General features: G+C 37.4%; 1 protein-coding gene across 1 annotated transcript; it reads right to left on the reverse strand.

The window, feature by feature from the left end:
• Nucleotides 1–3,524: 3,524 nt before the first annotated feature.
• ak4 (adenylate kinase 4) lies at nt 3,525–20,894 on the reverse strand. Its single transcript, XM_057842001.1, has 5 exons — nt 20,385–20,894; nt 19,306–19,425; nt 15,552–15,724; nt 9,386–9,504; nt 3,525–7,382 (listed from the first exon to the last, which is right to left on the reverse strand). Exons 1-5 carry the CDS (start codon nt 20,524–20,526, stop codon nt 7,256–7,258), a joined length of 681 nt encoding a protein of 226 aa, XP_057697984.1. The 5' UTR covers nt 20,527–20,894; the 3' UTR covers nt 3,525–7,255.
• Nucleotides 20,895–22,010: the final 1,116 nt, after the last annotated feature.

Consider the following 22,010-nt stretch of genomic DNA (forward strand, 5'->3'; position numbering starts at 1 on the left):
AAGGTCAGGGGAAAACTATCAAAAAGACTTAAGGACACGGCTACTGATACAACTTTGGTGTATTGTAGCCAAGCCGAGAGAGAATATTTGATGTTACGTGTAATATTTGATGTTACTAATGATTTAATGTGCGTAGTCCATAACTGTCCAGTCAACATTTTGAGTTCCACAACAATTCTGTTTTATTGTGTTATGTATATATTAGGCATAAGGTGTACATTTAACAAAACAAAATAAATGCATTCATTTGGGATGAAATGCATAACTGATGCTACAACAATCTAACGATATACACTGCAAGCAGCAGGGTGGCCAACAAATTTGTAGGGGGGGCTGTGGCCACCCCTGGACACCCCCTGGTGGCGCCACTGCCGGAAGTCACAAAATAAAAGCTGGTGGAGCAGCTCAGACTGTCTGTTTACGTAGCTTGAAAATGAATAAAACCTACTCAACGGTGGCAGTCTGCTCTTGGACATGAGTCATTGTGATAATAACAATATATAGGTAAAATACATATTTAGGAGAAACCATTTAAAGAGTATTTTGTGTGCTCCTGCTTTTATTTTGTTACTTCCGTTCTCCAGTCATGTGAATTTGCATATTAAGCTAAATATTTAGTTCCAACAGTTTCCAAATTTAGCATTTAGGATATAGGATATAAATCTAAGATTTAAATAACATATTTAGTTCTGGATTTAAACATTCAGATCCAAAACTTCTTATTTAAAAAATAATATTTAGGTTGCTAAATAATGTTGTAAATGTGCAAAAAAAAAGTGACTCTAAAAATTTCTCACCACATTTTCAACACTGTGTGGCGCTAAATGTAAGAAAATGTTGTCGTAATTTTCAGCATGTGTTGCTTTACAAACGGCGCCCCATAACCAAGAGTAGAGGGGGGAAAATTCCTCTCCTGAGAAACTCAAATTAGTTTACTAGCATGGGTTGTCTGCGAGCGCGCTTCTATGTTTTTTGTTTTTTTAACATGATAAACATACATAAGAACAATCAATAATAAAAAACCAAAAACAAAACAAACACAAATATGCCAGTGGTACAATCATTCCAAACATTGCACATCAGTGAAAAAAACAAAACAATACTGTAATCAGTTATTCACAAAAGAGTTTGTTTTTCACAAATATTAAGTGTTTTTTCCGCTTTAAGATTCTTTGATTTTTTTTTTTTTTTTAAACAGATTTATGTAGCGCACAGTCTGGTTACGTAATTGAGAAAAAGAAGGCAACAGCTTACTAAATTTACATTTGTGGAGGTAAAATTATGATGCGCATTTCTTCGTTGACCCTCTTCCGGTTTACGCGGGTGACGTCACGTGCACTTACGGTCTAAAAATAGCACTCGTGCAGTACACTATTTATTCAGTATGCCCAAAAAGGAGTAGGATTAAGCGTTTGCGCCTTAAAACCTAACCCCCTCTATATATGTATATATATAAACTTGAAAATAAGTTTTAAAATGTCTTAAAAAGCACTTACTTGTAAAAGTCAAAAAACATGTTATTATAAAACAATAATTTTAAAAAGAAAATTAAAAATTACCAAACATACAGCTCTGGTAACAGGCCAAAAGGAGGCATCATTCATTCAATCACAAGACTATTTGAGCATTCCCAAGCAGAATTGGTCATGCAGCTCCTCCCCAAACCTTCCAGATTAAGACGAGTCATGAATGCAGATAATTGAAATCTAATTCACCACTATGTGAGAACTCCCCTCAGCTTCTTATACAGTCCACATTCAAATCCACATTTGATTTCATGGCAAATAATTGAACATCTATTTTTAAAACAGGTTATGATTCCAAAACACTATGTACGGTGGGGCAAATAAGTATTTAGTCAACTAACAATTGTGCAAGTTCTCCTACTTGAAAAGATTAGAGAGGCCTGTAATTGTCCACATGGGTAAACCTCAACTATGAGAGACAGAATGTGGAAAAAAATGAAAATCACATTGTTTGATTTTAAAAGAATTTATTTCCAAATTAGAGTGGAAAATAAGTATTTGGTCACCTACAAACAAGCAAGATTTCTGGCTGTCAAAGAGGTCTAACTTCTTCTAACGAGGCTCCACTCGTTACCAGTATTAATGGCACCTTCTTTAAAACTCATTGTCGGTATAAAACACACCTGTCAGTCACACTCCAAACTCCACTATGGCCAAGACCAAAGAGCTGTCGAAGGATACCAGAGACAAAATTGTAGACCTCCACCAGGCTGGGAAGACTGAATCTGCAATAGGTTAAACGCTTGGTGTAAAGAAATCAACTGTGGGAGAAATTATTAGAAAATGGAAGACATACAAGACCACTGATAATCTCCCTCGATCTGGGGCTCATGCAAGATCTCACCCCGTGGCGTCAAAATGATAACAAGAACTGTGAGCAAAAATCCCAGAACCACATGGGGGGAACTAGTGAATGACCTACAGAGAGCTGAGAACACAGTAACAGAGGCTACTATCAGTAACACAATGCGCCGCCAGGGACTCAAATCCTGCATTGCCAGACGTGTCCCCCTGCTGAAGAAAGTACACGTCCAGGCCCGTCTGCAGTTCGCTAGAGAGCATTTGGATGATCCAGAAGAGGACTGGGAGAATGTGTTATGGTCAGATGAAACCAAAATAGAACTTTTTGGTTGAAATACAGGTTCTCGTGTTTGGAGGAGAAAGAATACTGAATTGCATCCAAAGAACACCGTACCCACTGTGAAGCATGCGGGTGGAAGCATCATGCTTTGGGGCTGTTTTTCTGCAACGGGACCAGGAAGACTGATCTGTGTAAAGGAAAGAATGAATGGGGCCATGTATCGAGAGATTTTGAGTGAAAATCTCCTTCCATCAGCAAGGGCTTTGAAGATGATACGTGGCTAGACCTTTCAGCATGACAATGATCCCAAACACACAGCCAGGGCAACAAAGGCGTGGCTTCGTAAGAAGCATTTCAAGGTCCTGGAGTGACCTAGGCAGTCTCCAGATCTCAACCCCATAGAAAATCTTTGGAGAGAGTTGAAAGTCCGTGTTGCCCAACGACAGCCCCAAAACATCAGTGCTCTAGAGGAGATCTGCTTTGAGGAATGGGCCAAAATACCAGCAACAGTGTGTGAAAAGCTTGTGAAGAGTTACACAAAACGTTTGGCCTCCGTTATTGCCAATAAAGGGTACATAACAAAGTATTGAGATGAACTTTTGGTATTGACCAAATACTTATTTTTCACCATGATTTGCAAATAAATTCTTTAAAAATCAAACAATGGGATTTTCTGTTTTTTTTCCCCCACATTCTATCTCTCATGGTTGAGGTTTACCCATGTTGACAATTACAGCCCTCGCTAATGTTTTCAAGTGGGAGAACTTGCACAATTAGTGGTTGACTAAATACTTATTTGCCCCACTGTACGTATGTGAAATATCACACCACCTAAAAGGGTTTATTTAAATCTCATCTAATATGCTGTTGAAATACTGTACAGGGGGTGAAATTGATCACATAAATACAGAAATGTATTCACATGAAAAGTGTTTTATTGTATTTGGAATGTAACAAGTTTGAGTAATAGCGATTTGAAAAAAAGAAATGTCTTACACAAAAGCAGTGCGGTATAATCATTATCACCTGAATACTTTTAAAACACAATCATTCAGGTACCTGTCCAAACAAAGTTAAACACATTCTGGTTATGTAGTTCCAGCATGGGTGTGTTCACATGAAACTTAACCTCCCAACGAATCTTTTGACATTTCACATGACATATCCATTGTTAACAGTCTCTTTAAAAAGAATACAAAAAAACAAAGCATTCTTACTGGCTGAACCATTAGAGTGACACAGGATTTTCTCATTCACGTGTCTCATTGAACTTAAAAAGTTTAATTTTGAAAGCTATTACATATAGTATATATATACACAGTATATTCAGTGTAAAAAAGAAAAAATGTATGTCTCATATTGGAAGTTACAATAAGGATTTATATTCAGAATTTCAATACAAGCACATACATTGTCAGAACGTAAAGTGTGGCACACAGAAATTTAAGACACATATCCCTACTGCCCTCAAATCAAAGATAGCAAAGGTCTGATTATCAGATATCTGTCGGTTATTGGTTATTTCGAGAAATGATACTGTGATGTTTGATGAGTGTTACTTTCCCTCAATCTATTGTAAAACAGTGAGTGCTGACAATTTTAAATGTTGAAGCTGTTCTATATTTTCAATCACAAATCGTTACGTTTATAATAAACAAAATTGTGCCGAGCCAGACAACGCTATCATGTTTTGACAAAGAAAGAAAGCCATTTAGGAAATGATTAAGCAAATGCTGTTGTCCCTGGTCAGCCTTGGATGGAAAAGTATGACAACCGTTATTTGGTTTGGGGAAGAAGACCTACAATTGCTGGTTGATATCATTAGAAGTACTCTTTTGGTGATCTGGATTACACTACACACTTTTTCTTGTGTGAGGAGTCTCACATTTTTAAAATCAGTTTTGATGTTGGAACACCATTGTGTGAACCCAACTTACAAGAAAGACCCAATTTCATTTCAATTATTCATTCTCTTTACATGAGGCAGCAAGCAGAGAAGCAGACTTAACCATGTTGGGCAGTGGAGACTTATTAACTTGTCAAAGGTACGTAACAATGATACTTCACCATGTCATAGGAACATTGAGTTATGGAATATTGTCTGAATGCTAACAGTCTGGTGGTGGTTATTTCAGGTTATGACAATTCAATGCAAACAGCAACTATGTAACTCTGTCTGGCACTGCAGAGTTACTCTTATGACATTTTTGGAATGTATTTTCAGCACAAACATGACCTGTTATCCATTTAAACAGATAAACACCTTTAAACACTATGATAATTGAGCAGAATTGTAACAAGTACCCGTAACTGGTTCTCTAGCGCAGTTACATAGCAGCTGCCTAGTTTGCATTGCACAACATGTACAGCTAATCTAAAAGTCACTCAATGATATTGGTAAATGAATTTCCATTCAACATACAGAGGACAGACACACCTATTGTTGTATAATAAAATCTCCTAATTTGAATGGCCCACAAGTCACACAATTTGGGAAAAAAAACATCATGTTCAGAGGGGAAAAAACACATTCAATTAGCATATTTAACTCATTAACTCACATTAGGAAAGTGGCAAAAAAACTGAATTAGGACTCAAGTCTTCATCTTGGCGAGTGCCGAAAACTCTAAGGCTTATCTAAAGTTTTTTGCCTGTTTGATATTTTTTGGTTGCTACCACAGAAGGGTACAAAGAGGAAATGTGCCTGTCTGTAATGGTGAACGTAAGACAGAAGAGGGAATTTACGGTATTGCAACTAAGCAGTAATGTGGCAAAAGTTGTAGATGCATAATTGTCTCAGTGTCTGTGTACAATTTAGCTAAAGACACATCATTAACATAATAAAAGAATACACCACATTAAGAGACCCATGTTAAGTAATGTGAATCGCTTCCGGTCACGCACAGAAATCATTCCTTTGCGTGTTCAATACATAGTACATAATCATTAAATTTACTCCAAAAGCACGAAGTAATTTTCAGATCTGTTGAGAATGTAAAATAACCTTCCTTCCTTGTTTGTCCTGTCATTTTATTATTTGTCAGATCTATATCAGATATAATTAAGAATTTTTTTTCCCACTTTCATGAATTATTACTGTATGTCTGAGAAAGTGCTTCATGAATTTTAAATGCCATCTGATTCGTGGGGTACTACAATATCATGTTCGTATATACTGAATTAAATTAAAATGCACTGGTACCTCTACATACAAAGTTAATTTGTTCCAGAACCTAGTTTGTAAGTCGAAATGGTCGTATGGCGAGCAGGATTTTCCCATAAGAATACATTATAATTCCATTTATTTGTTCCACTGCCCGAAAACCTACACTAAATCCTTAACAAATACTGCTGGTACTATTCCAAACAGCTATTGCACAGAGCAAAACAAGTAAATTGTGGATAAAAATTGGAATAATAATAATATATTAATAATAACGATAATAATAACACCTGTAATAATGTGACGGATCAGGTTTTAATGTGCCAGATGTATTTTTGCGTGGTGTACCTGAACGCACTGCTTGGTTGACGTGCCAGAGTGAGGGAGGACTTTTCACTTTCATTTTACATGGTCAGCTGCCGGGGACTGTAGGCGCGTTGTGTTGCACAAGTTGATGGAATAAATGACTAGAAACCTGATGAAGCAGGCGATCTCTTTGGCGAAGTTACCACAATAATAATTGTCACCTTAACTTATAAAGACTTGCGAACGGAGGTTGGAGGAGGACCGTCAAGAGTAGACATTCTATGGCCATATTGTCGAGCCAGTACATGGACGTGCACACGACACTCATACTTTTCTATTATTTCCAACTTTATTTCAATGTAAGCATCACCTTTTTCTTTTTTTCACCACCTGCACTAACATTATTGGAATCCATGTTGATTGACTTCACAAGAAAATCTGCCATGCAGCAGTCTTGTGGGAAAAAAAAGAAACTGCGCCGCTGTCATAGATCGTCGTATTTCGAGCATGTCGTCAGATGTAGAAACAAATGGCGATTCAAATTTTACATCAGATGTCGAAAAGATCGTGTGTTGAAGTGATCTAGTGTCGAGGTACCACTGTAGTTCAATTTGAAATTCAACATTCGAACGATTCCACTCTGAATTACGCCAACAGGTCGGAAAACTTTATTAGCAATCTGACCTAAAGAATATAGTGAACTTTGGGCGGTGATACATTTTAAAGGAAATCCTTCCTTTACAGTTGTCATGTTTCTTAATTTCTCTTTTTCTTTCATCTCATACTTCCTTCCTCTAATCTCCTGTTATGTCATTAGCTTTTGTTTTTTTAAACAGCTCCAATTTAGACTGTCAAATAAGATTGTCTCGGTCGCAAGAAAATATCAAGCTTGTGAAGAATAGCTTGTTTTAATAATATTATTCACTATTCACTAAAAAGTATTCTTCTACATAGTTGAGAAAAAAATATACAAACCCACACCTCCAATTTAGAATTCAAAAGAAACAATAAAAATAGCTAAACTCAAAAAGACAATTGCATAAAAACAGAATAGATCCTTACACTCCTTAACCCTGCTGTTTATGATGAACCAGGAAGACAAACAATCCAGCATTGAAGAGGGTTAATCCACATTCTACCCTTTTCTTGATGATTTTGTAGTCGTCTCTGTGAAAAGAGTCAGGGTGCCTGGCTTTGATGGGCATCAAATGGCTGTGATTGCATCTTAGTGCTGAGGAGGGAGTTGATGTAAGGCCAAATTCGATCTGTTTCTGTACCAGAGAATGAGTGAAGGATTCCTTGTGACCTGTGTGAAGTGATAACAAGTTACAACAGCAATTTATCATTGTCGTAAAAGGTCGTAAAAAGCTCAAGTTGCATCCTACCGGACAATCAAATAATCATAAAAATACCAGCCAGTTAGACAGTGTTGTGCTTGTATAGTGGAGCCTTTATATTTATGATTTTCCCCAAATATTTGGCAGCCTAAAACTTAAGTAATTTGGTATTTGTCCATCTTGAAAGTGTGGCAATGATGAGTCACAAGGACGAGGCAGCAGATCTTTGACACTTTTCATTCATTCACTTTTCATAACACTATGACACTAAGAGGGAGCTGAGAGAGAGAAAGGCGAAGGAGTTGAAATTACATGTCTGGATAGCAATAAATAAGTTATTTTCAGGACTTCCTTAAAGCAAAGATTTCATTCGGAGTGAGGTTCTAGTCAATGCAAGTTGTCGGAGCAGGACACTAACCAAACACATTTTCAATTCTTATGTGCAAAGCACACATTTTTGTGGATATAAGGAAAACACTATACTTTGTCTGTATTCAATACAAGGTGATATATACATTAATGTATTACATATAGAGTGATATATGAAGTATATACTGTATTTACAAGTAGCTCAAGAGGGGAAAAAGTGTAGAACACAATTTTAACCATTTCAACAGTATTATTTTCATCAACGATGACAATAACGAATATATTCCATTTCATCGCCAAAATTTTTTTTTCATGATAATGACGAGCTATAATCGTGTCTTATGAGACGAAAACCAAACGAGACGAATGCCAGGTTTCGTCTGACAAAACAAGAACGAGATGAAAATGTGCCATAGTTTCGGTCACAAGTTCACAATGTGTGACATTTTAGTTAGGAGTTAGCCAGCATCGTAGCAGTGTTTGGTCGTGTCACTCATGTGATGTGCTGCAGCCCCTCCTTGCCTACACACACACTTACTCACTGGTGTCCTCTCCAGACTTGCTCTCCTCGCCTACACACACGCTTACTTACTGGTGTCCTCTCCAGATTTGCTCGTTTTGAAAAGAGATTAGGTTTTTTTTGTATTGGGAAGAGAGAACATACATTGTTAGCCTTAAAGGTCTGTGCTGAGTGATCATCACACACTAAATGTAACTTGTAGCATTAGTATAGCATTCCCATTAGCATTTAACGTGGTGAACGTCGTCTTAAACTCAGACTTTTTTTTTAACCTAGTTTGTGGCGTCCAGGTGGGATTAATTAATTTAAAATAATGTACTGTTTTCCTGCTTAGTGTGTATTATCATCACAAACACGGTGATGTCCTTGCAGACTCTACAATTATGTCCTCATCTGTAAATGTTAAATTCAAATTGTTGGAAAGCTTCATTTATTTATTTATATAAAAACTTGAATTTTACAGACAAAAACATATTGAGTAACTATTGACTAAAACGAGACGAAATTTGCTGAGTTTTCGTTCACCAAAACTAGACAATGACAAACATATTTTGAAATGACCAAAATATGGCTAATACCCCTTTCCCACTGGCCAAAAGGCTTGAGGCTACGACGTCGCCTACGTTGCCTCAGCACAAGCAGAGTGTTGATCCTTTGCTGCATTTCGACCATTTTGAGGGCAGTAAAAAGCATGAAAACAGAGAAAACAAACGGAAAGGAGGCTTCCATGTTGCTCTGCATTGTTTACTTCCTTAAACTGAATGAATTCGGTCGCACTTGCGACGCGCATCTTAGCGTGGTGACGTCACGTAACCTTACGCACGGCTGAGGAGGGGTGGGGGGTTAGACGGGTGAAAAGAAAAAAAAGACACGGCTTTTTTTAGTCAGTGGGAAAGGTGGCAAATGCCAATTGCTAGTTGGTTGCATCGGCTTGGAAAAAACACGTGTTGACCCACTAGTTTCAGTGGGAAAGGGACATAAGACTAATAAGTATTTTCAGTCCAAAGGACTAATTAAAAGTGCTGCTAAAAACAAAACTGCTGTACATCAACTTTTGTTTTTAGGAAAAAAAAAATTACTGACTTGTATAAGTCAATGACGGGCTTAGCCACATCTTTGTAATGTCTCAGTCTGGCCATCAAAGCTTCTGGTCTGTCATCATCATGCTGAATCAGCGGCTCACCAGTAATGTCATCTTCTCCCTTTGCAGAGTCAAACACAGAGACAATGAAGTCAGACCACAACAGACCAAATGGGCGAGAAGAGGAATTAGTATATTTTTTAGCTTATATAGGAGCCAGTGGTAGGCCCATGAAACATTGCTGCGAGGATCTTTTATTTACAGTCAAAGTAATTGGTATTATTAAAAATGTTGCATTTTTGAAATGTTACTTTTCATAAAGTGATGTGCACTGCTTTTCACACATTTTTCACACAGATACTCTTATATACATGTGTTTGCATGTGGAAATTCACATGCATATGCACAAAAATCCATATCCTTACAGAAATTTTGAGGGCACAACTCCTCCTCAGATAAAATACACTTCAGACAGATGATAGTTGAAGTACATCCTAGACTTTCTCCTCATCATTTACATGCTATTAAAACTAGAAAATGAGGCGCCTTTTGTGTCACATGAGCTGCTGTCTTTTACTGCATGGCAATGTTGCACAACAATATTATGACTATGACTCATTTTCCTGTGGTTACAAAATGAAAACAGTTTCAGTTGTAGTGCGATGTTGCTGAGTTAGAAATCAAGTATTTTTACCTTACAGGAAGGTACACTGGTCAATGAATCAAATAATTATAGTTTGCTTTATTGAAGCGTTTTTAAAGATTCTTGTGATTAAAACCCAAGCGTATAATGCACATCTTAAATAACTTACTAAAAAGAAACTTAAAAGAGACATTGCGTGTGAAGCGTGGGTCTAAAAACTGAAGAGTCAGTGGCTGGATCCTTGCTGCGACTGCCCATTGTCGAAGTGTCCTTGAGCAAAAGACTGAACCCCAAATTGCTCCCAGTGAGTATAACAGCTTCTTGCATGGCACCAACATCACTGGTATATGAATGTGTATGAATGGGTGACTTGTACCAATGTAAAGCACCTTATGCACTGTAAACATGTAGATGAAAATCCTGTATAAGCCCTCTCCGTATATCAAAGAAACGCACCGTGCATATAACAACAATCAGATGTTGGTAAAATTAATTGTACGAGCAATGGAAAGGGTAAAAGTAAAGAGCTGTGGTCACTAGCCAAAACCAAAATGTTTCCGTTCTCACTTATCCTCGCGTGGGTAGTAAACAAGCACTCACATGCATATTTATACTTGTATTTGCCTGGCATTGAACCCTTGATCTCAGAATTATGAGGAGACATGCTAACCAGTTATACACTGTGTGTCTTTAATTTAAATTTTCTTTAAATTTGACAGCCGATACAGTGTCTTCAACTCTTTTACAGAACAACATGCAAAAATATAAAATTTTAACTGTTATTTTAAAATAATGATTTCTGAACAAATATTGCCACTGCGATTTGATAACTGATTTTTGAGTGGAGAGGGGTTATCTTCAGCAGTATTCACTAAGCAAAAGAAATAGTAATCTAAAAGTAGGACCACTACTTACACCCTACATTCTGTATAAGCAGCTCTTTCTTTTAGGTCAGGCCTAAATGTAATGATAAATTAGAACAAATAACACATTTCCATTTCATTGTGGGATTGTAATAAGTTAAGCCTTTCATAAAAATAGACTTGACTGATGGACTGAACTTCAAATCTTGTAAATACAGTAGTTAATCTAAAATGCTTTTTCCAATAGCAGTGTTCATCTGTTTGTGAAGCACCCCATAACGGTTTCCTTGGGCACCTAAATGACTAGCTATAGCCATCAAGAACAAACTATGATTTGTGGCAAACGGTGGATTACTTGTTGTGGGTCGTGTGGAGACAGGTGGCCCAGTATCAGAGCTCATCTTCGATAGCCATTGGTTATATAAACAAAAAAACACAGGGGTGCTGGTGTCTTAATATGCTGTGACACTGAATCTGATTGATTATTATTATTATTTTATCCGAATGTATTTCATATCTCATTTGTTATTGTCCTATCTTGTTTTTTCATTAATGTATTTCTTTTACAGTGTATGTTTGTTTTAGTTTTTTCTTCCAGTTTATTTTTTGTTTGGTTTTTGCCTCTTTTGGGAGCTCATAATAAAATGAGGCATACGATTTGCATGGCCAATATGGGTATTATTGTTGGCTCCCAGTAAAAAAAATGGGAGAGGCCATTATCTTTCCATGAATGTCACACTATGCTTCAATTTGCCATGGGGCATGGTGGCAAGTGGACAGCATGAACACTGTAAATTTCATACTATAAATCACTCACTTTGTGTACTGTATATTGTTTACTGTATATAATTATTATTTTTTCATACACTTGCTGTTGACTGTTGTATGTTTTATGACCTTGCACTGTCAGGAAGCTGATAACTTCAAGGCCTGCACTTGTAGGCCGGTCCAACATGCAAATATTACTCGTTACGGGGGAATTGGGACTTAGTCACATGTGTACTGAGTTTTTGTTATATCTAGTGCTTTTCATTGGTGTTGTGCCAAGCCAGTACTCAGTGTCGGTATCGACGACCAATATGGCTATTTTTGGGGAGAATCAGACAGTATCAGGTGTGGTCACAAGATCGGATCTGATCTAATATTCAAGTGTGTTTTCAGATCCGTTGCACTTTTTGAGTGCTGTAAGTCAAACCACTTAGCAAATATGTCCGCTCTTTGGTATTACTTCACTTTAGTAAGACAGAAGTAAGACAGCATCTTGTAATATTTGTAATTTCTTGTAATAATTGTATTTCTCGAAGAGGTACCAGCAGGGCTCACTTTAATACAAAACACATGATTCGTCATTTACTAGTTGCATTATTTTTTTGCATTATTTTTGATTGTCTAAAAATATAAATTTGAGTGTTTAGCATGTACGCCTCATAATCCTCACATCAAGGGTTCAATCCGGGACTCCGACCTTCTCATGTGGAGTTTGCATGATCTCGCAGTGCCTGCATGGGTTTTCGCCGGGTAATCCAGTTTCCTCTCACATCCCAAAAGCATGCATGGGATGCTGATTGACCACTTCGAATTGTTCCAAGGTATGAGTGTGCGCATGACCTGTTCTTTGTATCCTTGTACCCTGTGATTGGCTGTCTCCCTATTCAGGGAATACCCCGCCGGTTAGCTAGGATAGGCGCCAGCAACCCCAAGACCCTTGTGAGGATAAGTGAAACGGAAGATAACGATCCGATACCTATATTATTATTTCTTTATCTGCAAAAATCGGATTGGAAGTTTAAAAAAAAAAAAAAAAACGTATTATTTATTTAGTTATTGATGATCTCTAAATTGTCCATAGGTGTGAGTGTGTGCGTGAATGGTTGTGTGTCTCCTTGTGCCCTGCGATTGGCTGGCAACCAATTCAGGGTGTCCCCTGCCTACTGCCCGAAGTTAGCTGGGATAGGCTCCAGCACCTCCGCAACCCTCGTGAGGAATAAGCGGCATGGAAAATGAATGAATGAATGAATGAATGAATGAGTTATTGATGATGATAAAACCAGCCTGCATAGATATGTGGAAGTAATTATTTCCAGTCACCTATGAGAAGACTGCTGAGTGTTGATGCAGGCATGTTGCTAGCATTTGTGGCTCTCAACCAGTATAACATGTTGTTGTGCCAATATTTCACTCTCCATCAGACTTCAGTTTAGCTAATGTCCCAAACAGAAACGCTGTTGTAAGCCATGACGCAAAGGCAAGTTTCTATTTAGTAGTGTATGAAATATATAGCTTTCGCAAATCAACTCAAGGTAAAATTGTGACTTGAATGTGCTTTAGAATGATACTAATGATGCTATATGGCTATGACAATATGCAAGAGTAAATTAAATGAAAATAAAAAGTTGTTTTTAAATTTTTAATGAGCAAACATGAAACTCGTTCCATAAATAAGCCACTTCGTTAAGGAGGATGCTGGGTTGAAACGGAGAGAAAAAAGTAGCATTTTATAGTCTGAAAATTATGGTACATCTGAGCTCTTTAAAATGCATTTATAAAAATTCTCTGTCAAAAATGGATTAAATTGACTTTGTTTACACTCACAATACACAACACAAGAGGCTCACCAGCCAGAGATTAAAGTTCTTTTTACCATTGTCTTTAGGTTTCATTAAAATTGGTCATTTTAAAAATTATTTGTCTGCATGGGGCATGGAACCACTGCTTGCGTTCTTGAGAACGCAAGCAGCTGGTTCCACAGTAGCAGCTGGTTCCACAATACTACTGGTTCCACAGTAGTATTACTGATGGATTGGTGAAACAGTCATGTGCCATGTGTGAGTGCCATAGTCAAAAGGCTCACTAACAAAACAGAAGATAAAAGACAGTAAAAGATTTTTGTGTAATGAAAACATTAAAAAATAAATAAATAAATAAATAAAAGTAGCAAGGGGAATGTAGCTCTTTGTAATAGAATGAAAGTACTGTCTCATTTTAAAAATACAGCACTCAAGCAATACTAAAAAAGTGGACAGCACCCAAAACAATGAAACATTTTTGTGGCACATGGATGAGTTACCAACGTTTAGCTCGAAACCAAATTTTTGAATAAAACAAGTGAAATAATAATGTTATAAAAATGCCCAACAGATTGGAACAGTGGGTAGGGCTCACTGACACTGTTCTTCAGTGGTTCACATCTTATTTAAATGTCAGGGATTTCTTTGTGTCAATCGGAAACCATCAGTCAGAACGAACCAAATTCACGTGTGGAGTCCCTCAAGGGTCCATTCTTGGACCACTTTTATTTAACATCTATATGCTTCTCCTAGCTTAGATCATGGAACAGTATGACATCAATCACACCTATGCAGATGACACACAATTCTATATTTCTGTGTTCCCACATGATTATAGTCCCTTGGTCTCCCTGAGTAAGTGCATTCATCAAATCAATGATAGGATGTGCAAGAATTTTCTCCAGCTAAATGTGGAGAAGACAGAGGTGATCAATTTTGGACCAAAAAATGAAAGGTCAAAGATAAGCACGCACCTTAGAACAATGTCACTTACAGCTACAAATCAAGTCGAAACCTTGGCGTAATTATTGACTCAGACAAAAAACTCAAACCAAAATTTGATAGCCATCTAAAGTCTGTCACTAAATCTGCTTATTACCACCAAAAAATATAGCCAGAATTAAGATGCTTGTGACTCAACAAGACATGGAAAAACTTTTGCAAGCATTCATTTTCAGTAGATTGGACTACTGCAACGGTATATTTACAGGTCTTGATAAAAATCAGTTAGGAAGCTGCAGCTATTACAGAATGCTGCTGCCAGAGTCCTTACAAGTCCAAGGAAATTGGACCACATTACACCGGTTTTGAAATTCTTACACTGGCTTCCAGTGAGTCAAAGGATAGGCTATAAAATACTGCTTGTCTACAAAACACTTAATGACCTTGGACCAAAATACATGCTTGATTTGTTGGATCCCAATGAAACATCTAGACTCCTAAGGTCGTCTGGAACCGGGCTCTTATATGTTCCAAGAACAAGAACCAAGCGGGGTGAGGCAGCATTTAGTAATTACAGTATGCTCCTCACCTCTGGAACAAGTTACCTAAAGGTCTGAAGTGTGCTAAAACTGTTAGTGCCTTTAAATCAGGGCTATAACCGCTTTTGTTCATCACTGCATATCCATAACTGTCTACATATTTCAAACTCCAAGCTATTTGCTTTTCATTCCTTCGCTGCTTTATTTCCATTTCTGATTTCAATCTAATGTGATTTTCATGTATAATTTCATTTCCTGTTTCAGTTGCCTTTGTTTTAACGTTCTTTTTTGATTTAATGTGATTTTATGACCTTCATGTGATGTACAGCACTTTGAATTGTCTTGTGTTGAATTGTGCTGTACAAATAAATTTGCCTTGCCCCCCCTCTTCATTAGGATGTGCTTGTTTGGTTAATGTGTGCCTGTTTGTCAGTGAGACCGTATGTTCACAATCAATGTTGAATGGGAATGGTAAAAGCAAATTATATGATGCATGAAACTCAAAGAGAGTTGTGTGCAGGAAGGCTGCACTGAAATGTAAGATACATGAAACTGAGTTGTAAAACAGTAACTTGGTAACATAATAAGCCACTTCAAGATGAAACTTTTCAGACCTGAACTCGTGGTGGGTTGAAACCCATGTTGTAAACTCGACCGCTGCTTGGGTGGATCCAGCGGTCACTCAGTCTGTCCTTAAGCGTCTCAAAAGGGATGTTGAGACTGATCACCAAGTCAAGCTGGTACAAATTGTTTAAGGACTGGGCCTGTGCAAGTGTCCGTGGAAAACCTGGTGAGAAATACGAAAGGATAATATTCTGATAGCACCGAACAGACTGCAGACATGCTTAACAAAAACAAGTGTGAAAGGGCCAAGTGTATTGGCTGTGTCCTGTGTGTGTGGATTGGTTCTCCCTGTGCTTCTGTAGGTTTTATCCAAGGATTTCTTCTTCCTCCGATTGTCCGAAACCATACTCTTTACTTACTTTAAATGAGCACTTAAAATGACCTGTCATTATGTTTGTTAATAGTTGTATTATGTACAGTAAAATTTTGAACTGGCTGTTAATCAATCCGATTTATATCTCACCTCAAGGTTACTTCACGTAAAAGATAAAATAGAATACTGTAATGCAATTGTGTGTGCTGATTAGATTACATGTGAATATGCATTAATTACATCGAGTGGTTTGCATGACTGCCTCGCAGTCAAAGTTGGAGGTTCGAATTTCAGTTAGCTTTTAATGTGAAGCTTGTAAGTTCTTCCCTTGGGTTTTCTACAGGTAGTTGGGTTTTCTAACACATTAAAAAATAATAATACCATCCTTCTTAGCTTAACTGTACACAACAATTACCCATACTGTATGCACATTACATGCAGAAAATGTATTTTGTAGGCAATTTTATTAAAGATGTCCCGATCGATCAGGATGCCGATCGATCGAGTCCGATCACGTCATTTTCAAAGTATCGGAATCGGCAAAAAAGTATCGGACATGCCTTTTTTTTTTTTTTTAATTAAGTCGTTTTCTAACTGTATTTAACGTTACAGACAAAATGTCTTACACTCATCCAGAGTCTTTAGTTTTGGCTTAAAGAAGGGCTATCAAATTTATCGCGTTAACGGCGGTAATTAATTTTTAAAAAATTAATCACGTTAAAATATTTAACGCAATTAACGCATGCGCTACACAACCCAATCACGCATTGTCTCGTTCAATCTATAATGGCACCGTTTTACCTAAATATAGAGTTAAAAGGCAGCGTAATATGAGTAGAGTGAATTTTGGCAGCCTTTGGAGCCTTTTTTTAATTGGCTAAAGCCTTACAATCCCTCTTTCAACAATTAGAGATATCATGGAAAGCAATGTGGGGAAGAAAGGTAGTAGTTGATCTTTTTCTTAACACCCTATTTTATTTCCCAACGCAGAGAAAATATATCAATTGGTGCCACTACGCACAGTCATGGTTGCACTTCCCATCATGCATTTGGGCAGAACAGTTAAATGGCTACAGTATCATTTACCGAAAGCTCAACAAATACACTAGATGGCAAGATTTAGTCACAATATACAAAGATACACTAGATGGTAATATTTAGTCACAACATACAAAGTCACATTTATCCTTTAAGAATTACAAGTCTTTCTATCCGTGGATCCCTCTCACAGAAAGAATGGTGATAATGTAAATGCCATCTTGAGGATTTATTGTCATAATAAACAAATACAGTACTTATGTACTGTATGTTGAATGTATATATTCGTCCGAGTTTTATTCATTTTTTTCTTAATGCATTGCCAAAATGTATATGATCGGGAAAAATTATCAGGAATGATTGGAATTGAATCGGGAGCAAAAAAAAAAAAAAGCAATCGAATCGGGAAATATCGGGATCGGCAGATACTCAAACTAAAACGATCGGGATCGGATCAGGAGCAAAAAAACATGATCGGAACAACCCTAAATTTTATTAATACATAGCATGGTCTTCTTCATTTATTTTAAAATGCATGTCATTCGTTTAAAAGAAAAAGTCTTTCTTTTACATTTGGTAGTAAAAGTAAGTGACTGAAATTTCCTGAATGAAGATTAGTAGTGAGAAACGGACAAAGGCAGGAAGTGAAATTATCTGACATTGAGAGAAGGTGAACAAACAGTACTTCCATGTAGCATTCCAACTTCATATGTGTGATGTTTTAACTATGAATCAGTGTTGCATGTTGTACATAACTGCCATCGCATTAAAGAGGCACAAAATGCCTGGCTGTGTGATTGCTCTTTTCTCTACCCAACATAAAACAGACATTGTTTACTGATTACTGATTCTGCTTGCAGGTTTAAACCATTGATGCAACAAGTACTTGTGTTCATCAATGTTTGTCCAATATTAAAGATGCAAGATAATATTTAACTTCGAAAAAAGACAGTGACCTGTTGTGCCTTAAGGAAGCACGACATAAGAATAATACTTTCATTCCATACAGTGTGCATATTTTTGTTGTTAATAGAGAATTCTATGAAAACTATATTTATTATAATTATTTTTTATTATTGTTTTTAATTAATTATTATTAATATCTATTTATATAGATAACGTTTTCTCACAAGGCGCACCGCCATCCACCAAATTTGATACGAAAACGGCATTTGTTCACAGATAAGCCACACTGGGTTATAAGCAGCAACTGTCCTCACTGTATTATGGTAATATTTACACCAAAAGATACCAACCGGTAACACTTTATTTGACAGCGGTATCATAAAATTGTCATAAGACCAGATAACCCACCATGAAGCGTTGAACCAACTGACTGCTAAGCTTCATTGCTTCAAGAGGCTTCATTTGGCCATCACTGTTCTCTTGGGGTAGACAGTCAACCTCTGCTGCCACCTGCTGTCAACACTGTTGTCGTCCAGCATGTACTAAATTAATCATTTTTTCCAAATTATTTTTTAAATGTCATTAAACTTTTTATACTAATTCTTTTTCTGAACTGCTTGCCTCCTAGCATGCTTTGCAGCGCTACAGATGTAAATGACAAATCAAAATTTATGTTGTGTGCTAATTATTTCTTCAGTTTCTGTTCTAGTTGTTTTATTAATTGCCAATTTGGTAACACTCTATTTGACAGTGGCGCCATTAGACTGTCAGAAGACCATCATAATTATGACATGAAACTGGCACGAGCATTAAAGAATGCTTATGACAGATGTCATTTTGTGTCATCCAGCAAATGATCTCCCTTTTGAATGGATGTAAAAGATCCAATCTGGACATAAATGGAGTTACTGACATAATTTGTCGCATAACACTTAATGACATCTGTCATAAGCATTCATTAATGCCCATGGTAATGTCATGTCACGATTATGATGGTCTTATGCCGCTGTCAAATAAAGTGTTACCTACTAACCCAAATAAATAAACAAATAAAGCAGCACTGGACTATAAACCGCAGGATTCAAAATGAGGGAAAAAAGTAGTGGTTTATACTGTAGTCCGATTATTACGGTATTCCTGATCCTGTTTGAAAATGGACAATACATTATACACAACGTTTTGATGCAAGTCTTCCCTTGTTCTGCTGTGAATGGAAACCAGATGGGAGTGGTATCAGTGCCAAAAGTGTACTATGTACACTATAAAAGCACTTATAGCGCATGCATGTCTTTCTCTTAAAGAATCATCTGAGATGATGGGGGTGGAACCCAGTAGGCCAATCAACATTCAGGAAGACTTGCCATTACTAACCCTGGCATACATCATGAATAAGTCATTCTCCTCAAGCAACTATAGAAAGGGTGCTTGAAAATACATTTGTGGAAATAAAGCACTGTTACACTAGAACAAATGAAATATTTTCTTACCATCTAAAAGCCAACTTTGGCCACTTAGGCGTTCGAGTCTGGGCATCATCAGCCTGGTCATCACATGGTCAGGAACCAGCATGCCTTTTTCCACATATGTCTTTACTTCTACTCCTGCCTCTGGTTTACATCAGACAGATAATGCAGTTTATGTATGTATAAACTCCTGGACGTGGGAAGTGGCAAACTCCTATTGCAATCCCCGACTGGACTGTCAAACAGCTTATGTAACATGGGCAACAACATCCTGCTACAAGTTAAGTGATGATCGAAGTGGGAACTTCAGTTAAGAGTCAAATCCGAAACTTCACAGACTTAATATTTATCCCAAGTGTTGTCCAAATTTTGATGTGCATCATTGATAATAATTTAATAATTACTCAAATTATTGTTACTAGGAGTGGGAACCTCTTGGTACCTCATGATACGATATGCGATACAAAGCTCACGATAACGATCTGACGATATGGTGATGCAACGATTATCGATACACTGCTAAGGAAATCATTCTAGAATATTCTACAAATCACTAATAAACAGAAAAACAAGCTTCTGCTGTGAATTGGAATGAGTTTATCACTAGTAGACGTCCAATACATTTGAACTGGGAGGGTGGCACCGCTACTTCTTGGTTTTTCCCTTATCGCGGTGGGTTCTGGTCCCCATTAACCGCGAAAAACGAGGGATTACTGTGTTTCGATTCTTGGCAGGAGCATATCGATAACATTTTGGGATACAAAGTATCACGATATATCACGATTTCGATATATTGTCACACCCTTAATTGTTAGTGTAATAATTTATACAATTTTCACTGCCCCTCCGTCAATCTGCGACTGGGCGACAGACAAGACGCAAACCTTCTAATTGGTTCCTGTCCTATTCTGCAACGTTTTAGGAAATGTTTTCAAAGTCAGCTCAATTGATTTGCAGGAAATAAAATGAATGGGCGTTGTTGCCGTTACGCATGCAGATGTACACAAAAATGCTTCGGTACACTTTATGGTGGGGGGGAAAAAAATCAAAAAAAATATCATGTTTATTCTGCCCTATGACGCAACGATTCAAGTTCATCTTACCTGTATTGGCTGCTATGCTCTCACGTAAGAAGTGACCACTGGATAAATACTGCAGGCCGAAGCTTTGCGCAATTCTCTCTGATATGGTTCCTTTACCTGATCCCGGAGGACCCATTATAGCAGCGCGGAACAATTTGGCCATGTCCTTCGCTGTTCCTTCAGAAAGCAAGCAAAGAAAAGTTTGCTCCCGCTAGGACGGAGTCACGTAACTTATCCCGCTTGCCTTTTGCAGGAGAAGCAACAAAATGACTTCGTTAAATAAGGAAACTCCCAACAAGTTCCATGCATGAGCAACAAACCCTCGCTCAAATGTTTAGATGGCAAAAGAAATTCCTGTATATCTCGGAAGTGCTCGAATCTTTACGCGCAGCCTTCTTTCTTTGCCCATTGAAATCTGCGACTAACAAACTGTCTCCTCCTTTTCTTCAAGGTCTTCTTTTGCTAACATTACGGTAGCCTACGTCGTTAAAAATAGTTTATCCACGAATGAACGTGAGAGTCTCTACAACGCCCCATTTTACTGCGCACATCATTCAGGAAAAATGCGGATGAATGATTCACAGTCACGCATGTCGCAGGGCAATGTGGTATCTGTAGTTTTTTCTTAGCGATGGCTAGGTTTTTCCCAATGGTTGTACACTTAGGCTGTACATGTACATCACAAAATCATGTCAAATGCATAATATCTCTCCAACTACCTTTTAGAAACAAGTAAGAGTGTCGCTTCCTGACCATTACTTTCTCATGTGTAAATATTTTTTTATTGGAAAACCCCCTAAAAGTTGCAATGGGTATGAAGTTACATTAAAAGCATACTGCACTCTTATTTTGCTGTGTCGTCCAGTGACAGGCACATTACTCCAAATTTTCCAGCAGATGGCACTGTGGCTAAGTAGTGATTATGGTTGTAAGATTACAGTGATCCCTCATTTTTCGCGGTTAATGGGGACCAGAACCCGCCGCGATAAGTGAAAAACCGCAAAGTAGCATACCTAAACTATATATATATATATATGTATGTATATATATATATATATATGTTTTTCCCCCCCTCAATGTATTTATTCAGATTTAGCGTTGGAAATTGATACATATAAGACATGTTTTTCACTTTTTTTCCCTCAAAGTATAATAATACAAAAAAAAAAAAAAAACACTCAGGTGACTTGAAGTCCCGCTCTGAAACCCCCAATTCAGCCAACTTTCAAAATTGTCCGATACGCACGAGTGATACAACGTTGGAAAGCTTAAAATCTCAATTTTCTGGAGGAAGAAAATTTTTGAACAGGAGGGCATTTAATTTTTTTTTTTTTTTTCAACAGCAAAACCCTATCTGGAGGTGAGAGCACGCGAGAGCAGAATTATAGACGCCATGACTTTAACGAGATATTATCGCATACTTACCTTGTTTTGATCCAAAAACTCCATGTAGCATGTATGACTGAGTGTCAAGACACAGCTGTGAATGGCCACAGCTGGATTTTTGGGGGGTATTTATGGGTGAAACATGGTAATATAACAAGGGTCGTGATGTAGAAATCGCAGACATCAAGGAGTGGTCGAGATTTGCTTTTTCATATAAAAGTTTTTTTCCCCCATTTTTCTTTGTTGATTTGATTATTTATT

This window comes from Corythoichthys intestinalis, chromosome 7, assembly GCF_030265065.1.
Source record: "Corythoichthys intestinalis isolate RoL2023-P3 chromosome 7, ASM3026506v1, whole genome shotgun sequence".
NCBI lineage: Eukaryota > Metazoa > Chordata > Actinopteri > Syngnathiformes > Syngnathidae > Corythoichthys > Corythoichthys intestinalis.